At 34.9% G+C, this 20,843-nt stretch overlaps 1 protein-coding gene across 1 annotated transcript in view; it reads left to right on the forward strand.

The window, feature by feature from the left end:
• Positions 1-20,843, forward strand: part of DYNC2H1 (dynein cytoplasmic 2 heavy chain 1) — a 400,170-nt gene that overhangs the window by 171,146 nt on the left and 208,181 nt on the right. Inside the window, exons 66-70 of the mRNA XM_082626481.1 lie at positions 426-589; positions 2,249-2,368; positions 2,925-3,059; positions 4,776-4,919; positions 8,809-8,898. Of these exons, the coding sequence (XP_082482607.1) occupies positions 426-589; positions 2,249-2,368; positions 2,925-3,059; positions 4,776-4,919; positions 8,809-8,898 (653 nt within the window). The remainder of the gene's footprint in view (positions 1-425; positions 590-2,248; positions 2,369-2,924; positions 3,060-4,775; positions 4,920-8,808; positions 8,899-20,843) is intronic.

Below are 20,843 nucleotides of genomic sequence, written 5' to 3' on the forward strand. Positions count from 1 at the left end.
GTTTTCAAGTGTTACATCTTAAATACTAGTACAATAAACACTGATGAATTTTGAAGTAGAGAATAATTAATAAGAGTTTCTATTTTTGTCATCTATAATCAAACATTTCAGAAAAATTGGTAATATCAAACATATAGTTAATGTTAAAGCTATATTGAATATAAGTAGATATTCCTTTGATGCTTCAGTATCCTAGGATTGTCTTAATGAATATTATTTATCCTTGTTTGCATAAGTGCTGACCGATCAGTAGAACATTCTCGTTAATAGTCTTTTGGGTGGCCTTGCTGTTGCTGTATTTTGGACTGTATCGAAAAGCCTGTAGTAAAAACTATTTAGAAGTACTAGAAAATTATATTTTTTAACGTCATGTAGCAAAATTCAGAATATTCCGGCCAACTAATTATGTCATTTAAATAAAACAGGACCACGTTATGTGGTACAAATAGGTGACAAAATTATCGACTACAATGAAGAATTTCGCCTTTTTTTGTCAACAAGAAACCCAAATCCCTTTATTCCACCGGATGCAGCTTCCATTGTTACTGAGGTTAACTTTACTACAACAAGAAGTGGATTACGAGGACAGGTATATATGGACAATCATTTGCCTTAGAAATCTTTAGTATCTTTGTATACTAATGAAATATTTTGAGTGGGAAGCTATTTTGTTAAACTGATTAGCATTTAAACTCATGATTTTGAAAATATGCTTGCAAATCAGTAACACATTTGGGTTTATTTCATTTTCCATTAGTGTTAGAATTGTATATTTGTTTCTAATGTCAAATTGCTGCTTCTTCCAGTATAACTTTAATTTTACAGTCTACTTCTGTTATATTTGTTAGAATTTGAGAAATGGAGGATCATACATGTTAAGATTAGCAACTTTATTTTTTTTAACTGTGAAAACTGAAGTTTAAAAGTTAAAATTGCAGTTATTGACTTATTCAGCTAGGTGAGGGTCTTTGATTCCAAATCCAACATTTTTTTTTTTTGACTAGAACATTTGCATGTTTGAATTCACTTTATCTGTGTATGGCTTATTACAGTTTATAGTTATTACATGGATTGCAAAATGATTTTCATGTACAGATTTTTTACTTCTACACTCCCTTACTAATTTTTCCTCTTTAAAGATATCCTGTTGACTTTTTTAGTATCATCCTGTTTTCTAGCATCTAACAATAGTGTATTTTTTCTCTTTTGATTTATATGATAGCATGTATATTTACCATGGTTTTTACTTTATTATAATTTTTAAAACTCTCCTATTAAAATATTTTTCTTGCCATACTAGATGACTCACTGCATATTTTTATGAACAATGTCTTTTGATTGGCTTGATGGTACTTCTCATAAATAAAACAATATACAGGTTACTCAAAGCTTGGCAGAATTGACAAAATTGCTTCTTCTATATAAAAGATCTCCACAGTAATTGCTGAAAAGGGCTATTTAGGTATTACTTTAACAAGAACTAAATGAACATGCTTATACAATAGATTTCAAATTAATATATTTTATGACATGCTAATGTCATTTCCTATTTTAAAGTTTCAAACTGAAGAATTTGACATAGCAGTTTTCAACAGCTTTATTAAGATTCAGTTCATATATCGTACAGTTCACCCCTTGAAAGTTGACAATTCAATGCTTTTTTAGTGGAATTTCTGAGTCTTATGGTAACTCTATGTTTACCATTTTGAGGAATAGACAAAGTTTTCCAAAGTAGCTGCACAATTTTACTTTCCTACCAATAATGTATGAGGGTTCCCCTTTCTCCACATTCTGGCCAACATTTATTATCATTTGTCTTTTTAATTATAGCCATCTTAGTGGATGTGATGTGGTATCTCGTGATTTTAATATAGTATTTTAAGTAAGGTAACTATTTCTTTTTGTGACTACTTACCATTAAAAATATTTGCTTCCGTAGTTTTTATATATTTAATCTAATTTAAGAACTGAATATTACATGTTGATATGTTAAGTAATGCAATTTCTTATAGCTGTCCTATAATATTTAACATTTTATCAATTAGTTAACTATTCATTTGCCTCTTTTGTCAGAAATAATTGTGAAGGTGTCTCATATGTTTAACTAGAAAGAATGAAATGAAGTACATAGTAGTATCATTATACTTGTAATATTTGATCAAACATAAGGCCTGTTTGTGGGAAGTTTTCATTTTGGTTTGTTTTGTTTGAACTTTATTGCTAGAATAACCTTGGCTTTTTTTTTAAGCTTTTGGCATTAACTATTCAGCATGAGAAACCTGATTTAGAGGATCAGAAAACAAAACTATTACAACAGGAAGAAGATAAGAAAATACAGTTAGCTAAGCTTGAAGAATCTCTTTTAGAGGTAAAATTAAGCTATTCAGGATATTTTTCATATTACATTATTTTGATTATAATCAAATATTGTTTTTTTTTAAATTATAGTACCTTTAGCATGTTTTTGGTTGTATCAAAGACACATCAATATGTATCTTAAAGTCAAAATTCAAATAGAAAAAGGTAGATGTCTTGGAATATAAGACTTCTAGGAGTAATGTTTAAGACAAGCAATTTTTAACTAATATCGTCTTTATACTGTATTATTCATTAATATTTGATTTTATGCTCAGAAAAACATTCAAAGGTAGCATGAAATTATGATTTGATCTGTAACTTTAAATAGTTTATATTTTTATTAGGTTGATAAAATTAATACATATACAATGTTTTGATGATGTAGTATCATGTAATGATTTACAGTATCTTTTGATACAGAAGGCTGTAAAATAATGAAATTCTTTTTAGAGAACATAAGTTCCCGAAAACATCATCAAATTAATGATAGTTAACATGGGCTTCTTTTAATTGATTATTTTAATATATATAATAATGTTTATATGATTTTATTAATTTTTCTGCAGACACTTGCCACATCTCAAGGCAATATTTTGGAAAATAAGGATTTGATTGAATCTTTGAATCAGACAAAAGCAAGCAGTGCACTTATTCAGGAGTCACTTAAAGAATCTCACAAACTCCAAATTTCTCTTGATCAAGTAAATATTTCCTTCTTTGTGATATTATATTGTTTTCTTAAACTTTCATGTTAATATGATACAAATTTTAGTACCAGGACTTCAGGGGAATGATGATTGCAAAAAAAGAAAGCTATTCAAAAACACCAGGTCCTTGGGTCTAATTCTTATTATAGAGAGGGCGATAGATGTTGAGGGTATCAAGGGTATGGAGTGCTGGTCATGGAGCCCTGCTGAGTACTACTGATTTCTGGCATGTTATCCAAAGTTCTAGAGCTATAAATTTGTACTGAAATTGAAAATTAGTGCGTTTAAAATGACTATTAGAGAGCATCTTTGCCATTCCTGGAACTTTTCTTAAGTTAAGTCAAGTTAAGTATATCAATAAAATAGTTAAAAGCTATTCTTTCCATCAAAAACATTTTTCTTTCCTACTCATCCTGGACCCCATGAATGTGTTGATCTGAACTCTTTTCTTAAAAATGGTTAAAATCCTTCTCGCTTTAGTCTTTCGACATTTCCTAGAGCAAAATTTCAACCTTATATCAGTACAATGTATCTTTTTTTTTTCCTCCTACATTCGGTGACAGAGATTTGCTGAAGAAAATCAAACAATGAAGCAGATTAATGTTATTGTGAATTCCCAGACTCCAACCTGACCTGAACCCTTACTGACATCCTTTAATATTTCCCATTTCCCTCAATGACTTTTCCAAATGTTATTTTAGGTGTTTTTCAGCTGTTGCTCAAATTCTACACTTACATAGTATTACTTTCTTCACTTGAGAAAGAACTCTGTTAAAATCAGAAGAAAAAACTTATAGCCTGTTTCCAATCCAGTCATCCCACCTTCTCTACCGTAGCTAAAATTGGCAGATGTCATAGCTGTCACTGTATACCAAAAGGCTTTTGCACTTTCTGTGCCTTCTCTTTCTGAACAGGCATCGCTGAGTCACACACATAATTTTACCAGTATCATATTTATAATCCTGGTGCTTTGATCAGAATGACATGGAGAACCTTCTCAGAGTTCAGTTCATAACCTCAAGGCCATTTAATCCTATGATCCTTTCATCTTTATCATCGTTTACCTTCAGTCAGAATGAAAGCCCCTGTGATTATTGGTTTGTTCTATGCTTATGTTGAACAATGCTAGGTGCTTTATTATCTTAATGTGGACACTCGTTACAGTCTTCTACTCTACCTCTACTTCCATCAGTGTTCTTGTTGGTACCAGTCCCACACACTAGATTCATTGTTCTAAGTTTTCTCCACTGCAGGGGTAGCCTGTAGTGCCATGCTGTCTTACATGACCTACGTGACCTCTGATCACAACTGTTTACCATTCCATTTAACCCTAATACAGGTGCTTACCTCTTTCCCCTAACACAAATATTCTTGGTCTTCATTAAAACCAACCCATGTACTACTTCTAGCTCTGTAATCAGAGGGGAGGGGAAGTATTTAGAATACATTGCCTGCAGTTACATAAAAATACAAAACAAAAATGTAATGTTTTAGGATTAAAAGAAATATAAAAACTTAAAAATAGAAAAGCTGGATTATGCAGTTTCTTTATAAAATTCTGTGATTCATCTTTATTTGTTGTATGTATGTTGAAAGTAAGGCTGTGGCTAGATATGTGCATAGCAGTCTGTAGGTGGCAGTAAAGCATTAGAACTAAGGTGTCACCATTCCCGCCCCCCACCCCCACCCCCACCCCACCTTGTTCCACAGGAGCGAGATGCCTATCTCCCTCTGGCTGAGAGTGCCAGCAAGATGTACTTCATTATCTCTGACTTGTCAAAAATTAATAACATGTACCGTTTTAGTTTGGCTGCATTTCTCCGACTTTTCCAGCGAGCTCTGCAAAACAAACAGGTATGCTGTTGGTTACCCCATAGCTGAGACTGAATGAGAGAGATCGCTTTCCTAACTGCTTAATTTGTAATAATTTCATGAGAAAAGTTGCTTGGAATTATGTTTCAAAATACCATATGTAACACTTTTAAACTATATTTAAAAGAAACTAGCTCCTTAGTTGCATTTTATGTTTTTAACAAACTGTCCCAATGTGGCAGTCCTCTTAATGGAAATGATTTATGTTCTGAGTATAAATTAATAAATGATTATCTTCTCAGATGATCATTAAAAAAAACATGGATGATTCAGGAAGGTATAAATATAAGAAATTATCCACATAATCCCATTACCTGGGGAAAGCAACATTTAAAATTTCTTTGTATACCCTTGTTGTTTGAGGCTATAATACGTACCCGATATTGTTCTAGAAAATGGGAATACAGGAATATACACTGTTTTATCAAGCTTGTATTCTAATGGAGGGAACAATATATTAAAGAATACACATAATTTTTACCAAAAGGTATAATACTGTGCTTTAAAAATATATTGTACACAATTTTCATGTCAATAAATACAAACCTACACAATATTTTTGAGAGCTTGTGAGGCTATACCCTACTTTATTTAACTACCTCCTATAGGGTGTTATGGTTATCTCTGCTGAATATCTTATTACCCCCAAATTTAGCAGATTAAAACAATGTTTCTCTTATGCTCATTGATTCTTTCTTATGCTCATGGATTCTATGGGGAATTTTGTCAGGGCACTACAGGGATGGCTTACCTCTGCTTCACAAGGTCTGGGGTCTTGGTTGTGAGGAATTGAGAGTGCAAGTGGTTTTGGGGAGGCTTCACTTTCATATCTGGTACTTGGGGTGGGTGGACTTGATGACTAGGACTGCTGACTGCAGCACCTCTCCGTGAAACTTGGCTTCCTCACAGCACAGAGTAATTGGATTCCTCATATTGCATACTGAGATACCAAACATGTATTTCAGTGAACAAGGCAGAAGCTGAATTGCCTTTTATGACCCAGCCTTGGGTCATTTCTGCTGTATTCTATGGGTTGAAGCAGTCAGAGCCTACACAGATTCAAGAAGGGGAGAGAGACTTTAACTCTTGATGGATGGAGGGTCAAATAATTTGGGGGTTATGTTTAAAATAGCTATAGACACTTACAGGGTTTTTCCCCAGTGTTTCGTTTCTCCAATTATTTTCCTAGTTAAATTCCTAGACTTGGATAGCTGGGGCAAAAATGCACATTTGTAAGGCTTTAGACAAATATTGTCTAATTATCCTTTGGAAATATATGCTGTTGGTGTATTAAACTAATACAACAACAGGGGCCTTTTTAATCTATACCTTGAGCAAAAATGAATATTATATAACTTTTAATAATTATCCTGTTAGGTAATTGAAAAATATTTCACTATATTTGAAAGTCTTTGGTCACTTGTAAGATAAATATCAGTTGTAAGATAAATATCAGATTATTTGTGTTTTTTCTTTGGTGAATTATTATTTTTACATTCTATGGTATTAGTATTTTAAAATTTTACTTATAAGAGTTTCTTATATATTAAGGACACTAAACCTTTGTCATATGTTGCAAATATTTTGGTTTTATTAATTTGCTTTTTAACTTATTAAAAATATTTTTATGAAACCAAATTCATCAAGTTGTTTATAGTTTTTGTGATCAGTATAATACTAAGTGTTTTTTTAGAATTATATTTTGGGTGAGAATAATTTGTTCTTTTAGATAGTTAGGAGTAAAATTTCATATCTGAGTAGGTTTACTTAAGTCTATCTTTCTGAGGAAAGATTATTATTCATTCAGTTTATATTTATCGCAGACTTACCATGTGGCAGACATTTTTCTAGGTGCATGGGTGTTATAATGGAGAATAAAACAGGAAAAAATCTTTGTCTTCATTGGCATGGACTACTTAATATTTTCATGAATGAGTTATTTCAGAAAATCTTTATTTGATTACAAATAATGATTAAAGTTTACTGATGTCTTTTCCACTAAAGTAAATCATTTGAAGTTGTTCTTCCATTAGATTTGAAATAAAATGGCACCTAACGAAGAGCTTCTGCTGTGGGGGTAGGCTTTGTTAGTAAAATCTGTCATCTCAGTCCTGGGAGACAAGATAAGCATTTCTCCCATGTATATATATAATGTCCTTTGGACAAAGATAAGGTTTCAAGATGCAGGAAAGGGCTGAAGAATACATAATTGTGTTCTTTGCCCTTTGGTTTAAAAAAAAATGAATTTTAGTATGTTAAATTTAATCAAACCATTTATACTATTGTGCTGGTAGAAGAAATTTTACAAAAAACAGTAATAGTGTAAAGTCTGTGAGAGTTGGTTCATGATATATTGATCATATTTCTAATTTGCTGTGTCACAGGTAAATCTAGAGAGTCATTTATACTTAACTTCTTTTGCATTAATAATTTTGTATAAATCACTTAGAAAGTACACAGTAATAAGTTCATTTAAAATTCATTCTTATCTTTTAGTAAAAAAATTTTGTTAAAATTCAATGACTCTATAAAATATAAGAACTGAGAAATAAGTTAGAAGGTCTAACTCAACTTAGTAAAAATACTGGTTATTTTGTGCTGTTTAGAAAAGCTTATAGCTCAGTATTTCCTCAGTGACAATAGTTCTGTGATAATATGGCCATTGAATAACATTGACCTTTGCATGTGTGTGTACATGTATATGCACAGATGTGTTTAGGTGGGCATTTGAGTTCATTTGAAAAATATAATATGAAATACATAGAAATACATACATTGAAAATCTACTGGACCTTGTAGGTACTATATTCTGTCTCACATTAGAGTGTCTTTTAGTGGATCTAAGCTTCAATTTCACGTGTGATCTTTGTTAATAAATAGTAAAATTAAGAGAAGTGTTTGTGGTATGAACTGTGAATAATGAGCTCTCTTGGTTAGAGCATGCTACCAACAAGGCCAGAAACCTACGTTTGATGTATCTGAGTATCAAGTCACAATGTTTTCTGCTAATTTCACACATTTTATTGCTCCTCCTGTCATCCTGGGTGTACTTCTCTGAACTGTTAAAATTATTTTGCTAGGGTTTTTTTTTTCTTGCCAATTATCATCACAAGGAAGCAATCAAATTTTGTCTAAATGTTATACCAGAATTGAATTCTGCAAGGCATGTATTCTCCAATTGCACCCAGAATGAAGTGAAGCTTACGCTCATATCACACTAAGGGAAAAGGCCAGCCTTTACAACATCCCCTCCACTATTCCTACCCCAAGCCATTTTCCATTAATCAAATAAAATAGCCATTAATGGTATTTTTTCAAATCATAACAATCATGTACAATGGAGGTACAAAAGCAGATAAAAAACTAAAACTATGCATGAATTTTTACACCATGTATTTCAAATTCAAGCTGGAGGGCATGGTATAAGATTGTTTAGGTTCCTATACTGGAGATGAGAAAATTCTTTATAGTATGGTTCTGGTCATACTGTTTTGGGGCTGGATTGGTAATTATAATACAAGTAATTAAATGGCTTTAACCCAGATTGATGTAGTATTTTTAATGCCAGTAGTAATCACAGTGGTATGGTCAAATTCATTTCATATGATATTACTGGTTATTGATTATCATTTTCATTTATTGAAAGCTTTAACTCTATACATTAAAAATACATCATTTTTTTATTATATTAATGTAGAAGTTTAATGCACTTATTCGTCTAGTCTCTTGAGTCTGATTGCTGAAGATAATTGTTCCAGAATCAGTTTTGAGTCTGGAGGAAAAATTTATAAACATGATTAAACTGTGGGGTACCTTTTAAATGTTCATGAATTTCCTAATGGTTTTTCAATTTTCAAATTGTAATCTACAGGATTCTGAAAATACAGAACAGAGGATTCAGTCTCTTATCAACTCATTAAAACATATGGTATATGAATATATATGCCGTTGTCTATTTAAGGTAAGAAACATTGTGTTTTTCACTTATAAAATATTACCTGAACCTTGATTTAATACAGTATTAGGTTAAATTATATTAAATTATACATAACCCTTTACCTACTAGAAAGATATTAAAATGGACATTTCTGATATTTTCCCAGAATAAAACTCATTACTAACCAGAATATCTTACAGCACTTGGGATGTCGTAGGGAGAAAAGTGACAAGAAGGGAGAGCAAACTCTGGGTTAGCTGACTTAGCCCTGAACATGTCAGTAGCCACTGAAAGAAGGAACGAGGATGGATTATGTTGGTCCTTTTCTAGCCGATGTTTCTCAATCTCAGTACCAGTGACGTTTTGTGCCACATAATTATTTGTTGTGGGGGGCTGTTTTGTGCATTTTAGGATATTTAGTGTCACCTCTGGCCTCTACCTTCTGGTGCCATTAGCCCTCCATTTCCCCGCTGTGACAATCAAAATCATCTCTTGACACTGCTGGATGTCCCCTGGGTTGGGGAACAAAATAATTGTCTATTCTTCGCATTATGAAGTAAACTAACACCTGATCCTGAGTTATGAAAGAAATTTGTCATAGGTCTTCAAATTATAGGGGACCCAGAGGAATATACAATGAAACATATTTTAGAAATTTCTTAACATTATAGAAAACACAGAGGGTTTTCATTTAGGACTTTTTTTTTTTAATGTCAGTCCTTAGGTATAGCTTGAGATACGTTAAAAAAGCACTTTGTAAGGCAGTTAACTAAGTGAGAGGAATAGAGTTATTATGGTCCAATTATATAGGCTTCTTAGAAAATCTTGAAAAAGATATACTTAATATTGTTACTATAGAATAAGAGTAATTTTTATGATTAGAGTGATTTTGTTGAAGATCTTTACTTCAGACAGAGAATAAACCCTTCAAAGTACCTTTCAGCACTTTGACAAGGGGTGTTATTGGAAATTCAAAGAATTACAGTTGAGCATTTCTGCAGAATTCCTTCTTTACTGAAAACTATGGATATATATTTTTCTTTTATAGGTCTTATAGTTTACTATAATTCTGAAAATCAGCTGTTTGGCCTTCAATTTTAACTTGTCTAAAATGAGGAATTGTAAGCAAATAATTGTCAGTAGTTATGATCCTAGATATAAGGATGATACATCAGTAGTTTCATTCGTTATAGATTCATGTTATCTTTAAACATTTTATAATGTTTTATCTCATATAAAACTTTGTAAAATTTGATTACCCAAAATTTTAAAATATTTTCAGAAAATGTTTCAAATTTAATGAGCTCTATAGAAAAAAACTTTAGACATTCATTTCATCCTCTCCTCTAACTCTTAGTCCTTCATTAGAGTAAACCAGTTCAAGGTTTGATATGTTCCTTATAGTCTATTTCTTCTCTCTTCATATTCATATGTACAAATATATAGATATAGTTTTAAAAATTTTCCTTACATTATATTTTCTTCTGTAACAAGTCTTTCGTGGCAGTAGGTCCTGAAGATCTTTACATAAGTATAAATGTTAACCTTATTATTTTGAGTGGTTATGTGGCATTCCATAATATAATTATATGCTAGTACTCTACTGGTGGATATTAGATTATTTCTATATTGTTTGTTGCTATGAATGACTGCAGTTCAGTGAACATCCTGTTCAGTCCCTTCACCTTTATGTACATGTACGAGTAAGTAAGCAGTGGCTTTCTTTTCTAGGAGTTTTATGCTTTCAAGTCTTGCATTCACGTCTTTTTTTCCCCTCTTTTTTATTGAAGTATAATTGATTTACAATATTATATTAGTTTCAGGTGCAGAGCATAATTATTTGATATTTTTATACATTACATGATAAGTCTAATAACCATCTGTCACCATACAAAGTTATTACAATATTATTGACTATATTTCCTATGCTGTACATTACACCGCCATAACCTATTTTATAACTGGAAGTTTGTACCTCTTAATCTTCCTCATCAATTTCACTCATCTCCCAACTCCCTCCCCTCAGGCAACCAGCAGTTTGTTCTCTGTATCTATGAATCTGCTTCTGTTTTGTTATGCTTGTTTTGTTTTTTAGATTCTACATAAAAGTAAAATCATATGGGGTATTTGTCTTTCTCTGTCTAACTTATTTCACTTAGCATAATACTCTCTAGGTCCGTCCATGTTGTCACAAATGGCAAGATTTCATTATTTTTTTATGGGCAAGTAATATTGCATTGTGTATATATATATATATATACACACACACACACACCACGTCTTCTTTATCCATTCATCTTTGGATGGACACTTAGGATGCTTCCATATCTTGGCTATTGTAAATAATGCTGCAGTGAACATAGGGGAGCATATATCTTTTCAAATTAGTGTTTTTGTTCATTTCTTTTGAAAAATACCCCAAAAGTGCAATTGCTAGATCATATGGAAGTTCTATTTTTAAGTTTTTTGAAGAACCTGCGTACTGTTTTACATAGTGGCTGTACTAATTTACAATCCCACCAACAGTGCACAAGGGTTCCCTTTTCTCCACATCCTTGTTAACCCTTGTTATTTGTTGTCTTTTTGATTATAGCCATTCTGGACAGATGTGAGGAGATATCTCTTTGCAGTTTTAATTTGCATTTCCTTGATGATTAGTGATGTTTAGCATCCTTTCATGTGTCTGTTGGTCATTTGTTTGTCTTCTTTGGAAAAATGTCTATTCACGTGATTTGTCCATTTTTAAATAACAATTTACAGTTGTTATGTCTGCTCGTCGGATTGATCCCTTTATCATTGTGTAATGTCTTTTTATGTCTCCTGTTACAGTCTTTATTTTAAAGTCTGTTAAATTCTGTTTTAAAGAAAGCTCAGCTTTCTTTTCATTTTCATTTTCATGGAGTTGATTTTTCCATCCGCTCACTTTAGTCTGTGTTTGTCTTTAGTTCTTAAGTGAGTCTCTTATAGGCAGCATATATATGACTTGATTTTTTATTCATTCAGCCACTCTGTATCTTTTGATTGGAGCATTTAGTCTATTTACATTTAAAGTAATTATTGATAGGTATGTACTTATTGCCATTTTATTAATTGTTTTCTGGTTATTTTTATAGTTCATTTTTGTTTCTGTCATCTTATTTTGCCCTCTTCCCTTGTGATTTGATGACTAATTTTATGTTTGGATTCCTTTTTTTTGTATGTATCTCTTATAGATTTTTAGTTTGTGGTTACCATGAGATTCATATATAATAACCTATTTGTGTGTGTGTGTGTGTGTGTGTTAGTTTAAGGTTTAAGTTGATGCTCTCTTAAGTTTGAATGCATGCTAACAATCCTATGTTTTTACTCACCTTCCCCCAATGTGTACTATTTTTGACATCATATTTTATATCTTTTTGTTTTGTGTACCCTGCAACGTTTCTGCTGAAAAGTCAGCTCCTTGTCTAATGAAAGTTCCCTTGTGTATAACTAATTGCTTTTCTCTTGCTGCTTTTAAGATTCTTTCTTTATCTTTAATTTTTTACCACTTTTTAATAATGTGTCTTTGTTTAGACCTCTTTGGTTTCATTTTGTTTGGGACTCTCTGTGATTTCTGGACTTGGATGTCTTTTTCCTTTTCAGGTTAGGGACATTATCAGCTATTATTTCTTCAAATAAGTTCTTTGCCCCTTTCTCTCTCTCTTCTCCTTGTGGGACCCCTATAAAGTGGATGTTAGTATGCTTGATGTTGTCCTTGAGGTCTTTTAAACTGTTCTAAAATTTTTAAATTCCTTTTTTCTTTTCTTTCTCTTCAGCTTGGGTGATTTCCACTACTCTGTCTTCCAGTTTACTGATTCATTTCTTTTTATTATTTAATCTGTTTTGATTCCTTTCTAGTATATTTTTTATGTCAGTTATTGTATTCTTCAGCTCTGTTTAGTTCATCTTTATATTTTTTCACGCTTTGTTAACCTTTTCTCTGTGTCCATCCATTCTTCTCCTGAGTTTGTCGAGCATCTTCATGATCGTTAACTTGAACACTCTATTGGGTAGATTGTTTATCTCCACTTTACTTAGTTCTTCTTCTGGGACTTTGTCTTTTTCCTTTGTTTCAAACATACTCCTCTGTCTCCTCATTTTTCTGAATTCTCTGTTTTTATTTCTATGAACTCTGTAAGTTAAGTATGTTTTCCAATCTTGGAGAATGGTTTATGTGGGAGATGTCTTATGGAGCTTAGCAGCATACCCCCTTCTGCTTACCAGAGCTATATGCTCTAAGGTTTCCCCCTATGTGGGCTGCATGGATCCTTCTATTACGGCGGGGCCAACTACTGTGGTCATACTAGTCAGCGGCACTGGTCCCTGTTCTAGGTGGCTGCCAGGCCCTACCTCATGTATTGACTGCCAGGCCCTGGTGTGTGGGGCCGGGTCCCAGCATGGCTGGTCACATGGCCTGAGGATCCTGGGGCTGGTGCTGGCCTGTTGATGGGCAGGACCAGGTTCTGGGCTGGTTGGCTGCAGGTCCTGGGGAGGCTGGAGCTCATGCCAGCCCACTGGTGGGAGGGGCTGGGGCTGCAGGGCTTGGGGGCTGGGGAGGCTGGGGTTGGTATTGGCCTGCTGGTGTGCAGAGCTGGTTCCTGGATTGACTGGCTGTGGGTCTGGGGTTTCTGGCTCTGGTGCTGGCCCACTGATGGGTGGGTAAGCCCCTGACATTAGTAGGCTGGAGGGAGGACTCCAAAATGGTGCTGCTAGACCAGTGTCCTGTTGGTTGAACCTTATCATTCAACCCTACCCTAACTCTTGGTTGTCACTTAAACCTTTGTGATTGTTCAAGCAGCCTATTATATTCTTATTAGCTCCCTGTAGCTTGAGGGTGTCTCATGACCTGTCAGCATCATATGGAGGGAGATATCAGTCAGCAATAGATTCAGGATGCTTTGAAGCCAGATGCTCAGGGAGCAACTTTTAAAGTATGAAAATATATACAGTCCTATGAGACTGCAAGCATAAGCCTCACTGGCCATTTGAGCCAGGTGATCTGATGGTGTCTCCTGATTGGCAGTTGCATAAACGGAGGCTCTAGATACATGTATAAGCTCTTTTCTAGGAGATACTGGCAAGCTATAGTAAGGCAGAAGGAGAGGGCAAAGACGGCATTCACTGACCTATGATCCCTGAGAGGAGTTCTATAGGCCCCTAGGTGTGTGCCAAACCTGAAGCCTGCCTCTCAGGCCAAAGCTCCAGTACAAGCAGATAGGCTTCTTTCACAGAAAGATGGGGGTGTGTCATTATGTTGTCTGTGCAGAACCTTGGAGATAGTAGCCTGCCAAGAACTGTCTCTCCAATTGTTACAGTCCCATGGGACCCAGGAATGCAAGCTCCCTGGGCCTCCAGAGCCATATGATCAAGGGATGGCCCCTTGGCTGTAGCTACAAAAATCAGGGCTCCAAAAGTATATAAAGCTCACTTCTGAGAGATACTGGTGCCCTGGAGCATGGCAGAGAGAGAGTGAGAACATGTTGCCTGCTGGCTGTAGGGAGGCAGAGGGGGAACATAAAGATGGCGCCCACCAGAAAAAGAAAAAAAATAAGAAAGGTGGCACCCACTGGCTAGAGCAAGGCTGAGGGAGAGTGCAAATATGGTGCCTGATGTGTGGAGTGAGGCAGAGCATGTGCGGATAGATGGCATCCACCAGAAAAGGAAAAAGCAATGATGGCACCTGTTGGCTAGTAGACAGAGGGTGCAAAGATGGTGCCCACTAGCCTATGTACCCAGAGAGTGTTCCAGCAAGTTCTTAGACGTGTGTATTAGATTAGATGCCTGCCTCTCAGACCAATGCTTTAATCTACCCAAGTGAAGCTCTTTCACTTAAAGTCTGAGCTCCATCGGCTACCCTGGGGCAGGTGAGTCCCAGCATAGGAGCCCTTTTTGAGATGTTTCTCAGAAAAGTACAGTCTTGTGGATATCATTGTTGTGAGCCCAGTTGATTTGCAAAGCTAGATATTTTGGGAGCTTGTTACTCAGGTGCAGGTCTTTAAAGTTGGGGTGCTTAGTATGGGGTCAAACCCTTCATTCCTCAAGAAGAGGTCTGGGTTTTGAGTTTCCTCTTAACTTTGAGTCACTGTTCCAGGGGTGGGTTTTATGGCAAGACTGTATCCCAGCCTCTCCCACCCACTTTGATGTGATTTTCTTCTCTTTTGCCCAGTGTGTGGTAATTGTTCAGCCAGATTGTAGGTATTTCTCAGAGGAAATTGTTCCTTATTTATCTGCAGACTTGGTGTGTCTACAGGAGGAAGTGAGTTCAGGATCTTCCTGTGTCACTGTCTTGAACCAGAACTCTAGATTTCTTAATGGAAGTATAGTGGCTGGTCCAAGGATATAAACTTTTGAAATTTTTTTTGGCATTATCAAATTGCTTTCTAAAAAGGTTTTATTACCAGTTATTTTTCCTACTCACAGAGTAATTAAGGTATCTTCTTTGCATCCTTGTCAACTATGGATTTTATCACTGTTTTTAATTTTGTAGTTTATAAATATCTTATTTTTCTTTCATCTATTTACTTTTATTAAGGTTGTTTATTTTTACCTTCCCCCTTCCTTGCCATATTTGTCTATTTGTCTATTTTCTTTGCATTTTAAAGAATGTTTTGCTTTTAGAATAAGTCTATGTTAATGTTTTCTTTTTTAATCATTGATTTATTTTTTGATCTCTATATTACTTAATTTGCATGGTTCATTTTTTATCTTAACCTGGAACTCCCTACCCAATCAATAATTGCCCATCCCTCATCCCCCCATCTGCTGGTAACCACCATTCTGATTTCTGTCTCTATGAATCTGACTACTCTTGGTACCTCATATAAGTGGAGTCATATAAGTGTTTGTCTTCTGCTTATTCACTTAGCATAATGTTTTCAAAGTTCATGCGTGTTGTCAGTGTGCGTTTTAAAATGCCCATTCTGTCCCCCTTCCTCACTGAGCCTCTTTGCCCCCCTCCCGCCCCCCCAAGTTCAGGAATCCACAGTGCTCTCTTAGGAGTTGGCCATTGTGTCTCTCCTGTCTCTTCATTCCTGAGCAGAAGGGCTTTTCCTAGAGACGCTGCCATCCTCATTCGCTTAGTGATTCATCTCGGAGCCAGAGCCAAATGAAATGGAATTTCGTTCCCAGCAAGGCTGGTCCTAAAGTTTGTGCTCATAAACTTGCTTTACAGTAATCTATATACTTTGAATTTTTGCGCTCTGCCCACTCTGTTTCTACCGCCTATGCCAGAAACATTGCTCCAGTGGGCCAAGGGGCCCAAGCCTGAGGGGCGGCCCCAGGATGTTCTGTGCCTGTGTGGTGGTTGGAGTGGTGACAGCAAGGGGGTACAGTTTAAACATGGAATTGCATTTTTATTACTTGATTGCTGCTGCTGCTGTCACCAAGGGAGTAAGGGGGCTCCTGGTGCAGCTGCTTCTGACTGCAGTTCATGCTTTACTATCTATCCCTAGGAGGGAGTTTGAAATGGTGAAAGGGCAGTTGAGGAGGTAGAGAGCGACAGCACCTGTACCACCCTGCCAACAGACTTATCAAGTCTGAACGTAGCTTTAATCTTTTTTATTTTCTACTGAATATATTATATGTTCTTATTTTATTTTCAGTGATACATTATACTTACTGATGAGATTTAAATCCTTCTGTCATATTTTAATAATGTAATTAGAGAATGATGTGATAAACATTTCAGTACCAAGATGATTTAATGTACAGTATCAGTGAAGTTTAGCAAGCGTTCCTTCTTTTTTGCAGAAAAATTTGAAAATATAATAAAGTAAATGTTTAAAATGACTGATAATCCCAGAGGGTTACTTCTTTTATGTCACTTTACCTTTTAAAAGTATATTTAAGTTAGGCTAAAGCCAGCACTTTGCTACACTAGGAGAGGGGCTGTAGGCTTACCATCCCAACATTTTAGTACGCAACTGGAATTTTTCATTGCCTATCTTGAGTAATACTTTTCTATTGTAAACAGTTGAAATTATTTTTTTTAAATGCTATAGTTTATAATTCTTAAGACTTTTTTTAACATCTTTAGTGCAGTATAATTGTTTTACAATGGTGTGTTAGTTTCTGATTTATAAGAAAATGAATCAGCTATACATATACATATATCCCCATATCTCCTCCCTCTTGCATCTCCCTCCCACCCTCCCTATACCCCACCCAGGTGGTCACAAAGCACTGAGCTGATCTCCCTGTGCTATGCAGCTGCTTCCCACTACCTATCTATTTCACATCTGGTAGTATACATAAGTCCATGCCACTCTCTCACCTCATCCCAGCTTACACTTCCCCTTGCCCATGTCCTTAAGTTCATTCTCTACGCCTGCATTTTTATTCCTGTCCTGCCCCTAGGTTCTTCAGAACCATTCTTTTTTTTTTTAGATTCCGTATATATGTGTTAGCATACGGCATTTGTTTTTCTCTGACTTACTGCAATCTATATGACAAACACTATGTCCATCCATCTCACTACAAGAAACTCAATTTCGTTTCTTTTTATGGCTGAGTAATATTCCATTGTCTATATGTGCCACATCTTCATTATCCATTCGTCTGTCTATTGACACTTAGGCTTAGGTTTCCATCTCCTGGCTATTGTAAATAGAGCTGCAATGAACATTGTGGTACATGACTCTTTTTGAATTATGGTTTTCTCAGGGTATAAGCCCAGTAGTGGGATTGCTGGTTTGTATGGTAGTTCTATTTTTAGTATTTTAAGGAACCTCCATACTGTTCTACATAGTGGCTTTATCAATTTACATTCCCACCAACAGTGCAAGAAACTTTCCTTTTCTCCACATCCTCTCCAGCATTTATTGTTTGTAGATTTTTTGATGATGGCCATTCTGACCGGTGTGATGTGATACCTCATTGTAGTTTTGATTTGCATTTCTCTAATGATTATTGATGTTGAGCATTCTTTCATGTGTTTGTTGGCAATCTTTATATCTTCTTTGGAGAAATGTCTATTTAGGTCTTCTGACCATTTTTGGATTGGTTGGGTTTTTTTTTTTTTATATTAAGCTGCATGAGCTGCTTGTAAATTTTGGAGGTTAATCCTTTGTCAGTTGCTTCATTTGCAAATATTTTCTCCCATTCTGTGGGTTGTCTTTTCATCTTGTTTATGGTTTCCTTTGCTGTACAAAAGCTTTTAAGGTTCATTAGGTCCCATTTGTTTATTTTTCTTTTTATTTCCATTTCTCTAGGAGGTGGGTCATAAAGGATTTTGCTGTGATTTATGTCATAGAGTGTTCTGCCTATGGTATCCTCTAAGAGTTTTATAGTGTCTGGCCTTATATTTAGGTCTCTAATCCATTTTGAGTTTATTTTTGTGTTAGGTGTTAGGGACTGTTCTAATTTCATTCTTTTATATGTAGCTGTCCAGTTTTCCTAGCACCGTATATTGAAGAGGCTGCCTTTTCTTCATTGTATATTCTAGCCTCCTTTATCAAAGATAAGGTGACTATATGTGCGTGGGTTTACCTCTGGGCTTTCTAACCTGTTCCATTGATCTATATTTCTGTTTTTGTGCCAGTACCATACTGTCTTCATTACTGTGGCTTTGTAGTGTAGTCTGAAGACAAGGAGCCTGATTCCTCCAGCTCAGTTTTTCTTTCTCAAGATTGCTTCAGCTATTCGGCGTCTTTTGTGTTTCCATACAAATTGTGAAAATTTTTGTTCTAGTTCTGTGAAAAATGCCATTGGTAGTTTGATAGGGATTGCATTGAATCTGTAGATTGCTTTGCGTAGTAGAGTCATTTTCACAATATTGATTCTTCCAATCCAAGAACATGTTATATCACTCCATCTGTTTGTATCATCTTTAATTTCTTTCATCAGTGTCTTAGAGTTTTCTGCATACAGGTCTTTTGTCTTCTTAGGTAGGTTTATTCCTAGCTATTTTGTTCTTTTTGTTGCAATGGTAAATGGGAGTGTTTCCTTAATTTCTCTTTCAGATTTTTCATCATTAGTGTATAGGAATGCCAGAGATTTCTGTGCATTAATTTTGTATCCTGCTAATTTACCAAATTCATTGATTAGCTCTAGTAGTTTTCTAGTAGCATCTTTAGGATTCTCTATCATGTCGTCTACAAACAGGGACAGCTTTACTTCTTCTTTTCCGATTTGGATTCCTTTTATTTCCTTTTCTTCTCTGATTGCTGTTGCTAAAACTTCCAAAACTGTGTTGAATAATAGTGCTGAGAGTCGACAACCTCGTCTTGTTCCTGATCTTAGTGGAAATGGTTTCAGTTGTTCACCATTGAGAACGATGTTGGCTGTGGGTTTTTCATATATGGCCTTTATTATGTTGAGGTAAGTTCCCACTATGCCTACTTTCTATAGAGTTTTTGTCATAAATGGGTGTTGAATTTTGTCGAAAGCTTTCTCTGCATCTATTGAGATGATCATATGGTTTTTCTCCTTCAGTTTGTTAGTATGGTTTATCACATTGATTTGTGTATATTGATGACTCTTTGCATTTCTGGGATAAACCCCACTTGATCATGGTGTATGATCCTTTTAATATGCTGTTGCATTGTGTTTGCTAGTATTTTTTTGAGGATTTTTGCATCTATGTTCATTAGTGATATTGGCCTGTAGTTTTCTTTCTTTGTGACATCTTTGTCTGGTTTTGGTGTCAGGGTGATGGTGGCCTTGTAGAATGAGTTTGAGAGAGTTCCTCCATCTGCTATATTTTGGAGGAGTTTGAGAAGGATAGGTGTTAGCTCTTCTCTAAATGTTTGATAGAATTTGTGAAGCCATCTGGTCCTGGGCTTTTGTTTGCTGGAAGATTCTTTATCACAGTCTCAATGTCAGTGCTTGTGAATGGTCTGTTTATATTTTCTATTTCTTCCTGGTTCAGTCTTGGAAGGTTGTGCTTTTCTAATAATTTTTCCATTTCTGCCAGGTTGTCCATTATATTGGCATATAGTTGCTTGTAGTAATCTCTCATGATCCTCTGTATTTCTGCCGTGTCAGTTGTTACTTCTCCTTTTTCATGTCTAATTCTGTTGATTTGAGTCTACTCCCTTTTTTTCTTGATGAGTATGTCTAATGGTTTATCAATTTTGTTTATCTTCTCAAAGAACAAGCTTTTAGTTTTATTGATCTTTGCTATTGTTTCCTTTGTTTCTGTTTATTATTATTTCTGATCTGATCTTTATGATTTCTTTCCTTCTGTGGGTTTTTTTTTTTTATTCTTCTTTCTCTAATTGCTTTAGGTGTAAGGTTATGTTGTTTATTTGAGATGTTTCTTGTTTCTCGAGGTAGGGTTGTATTCCTATAATCTTCCCTCTTAGAACTGCTTTTGCTTCATTCCACAGGTTTTGGGTGGTTGTGTTTTCATTGTCATTTGTTTCTAGGTATTTTTTTTATTTCCTCTATGATTTCTTTAGTGATCTCTTGGTTATTAAGCAGTGTATTGTTTAGCCTCCATGTGTTTGTGTTTTTTACAGATTTTTTATGTAATTTTTATCTAGTCTCATAGTGTTGTGGTCAGAAAATATACTTGATACTATTTCAATTTTCTTAAATTTACCAAGGCTTGATTTGTGACCCACGATATGATCTATCTTGGAGAATGTTCCATGAGCACTTGAGAAGAAAGTGTATTCTGTTGTTTTGGATGGGATGTCCTATAAATATCAATTAAGTCCATCTTGTTTAGTGTATCATTTAAAACTTTTGTTTCCTTATTTAATTTCATTTTGGATGATCTGTCCATTGGTGATAGTGGGTTGTTAAAGTCCCCTCCTCTGGGGATTTCCCCTTTTATAGCTGTTACATTTGCCTTATGTATTGAGGTGCTCCTATGTTGGATGCATAAATATTTACAATTGTTATATCTTTTTCTTAGATTGATCCCTTGATCATTATGTAGTGTCCTTCTTTTTCTCTTGTAATAGTCTTTATTTTAAAGTCTATTTTATCTGATATGAGAATTGGTA

Source organism: Mesoplodon mirus (genome assembly GCF_964341445.2).
Source record: "Mesoplodon mirus genome assembly, chromosome: 7".
NCBI lineage: Eukaryota > Metazoa > Chordata > Mammalia > Artiodactyla > Ziphiidae > Mesoplodon > Mesoplodon mirus.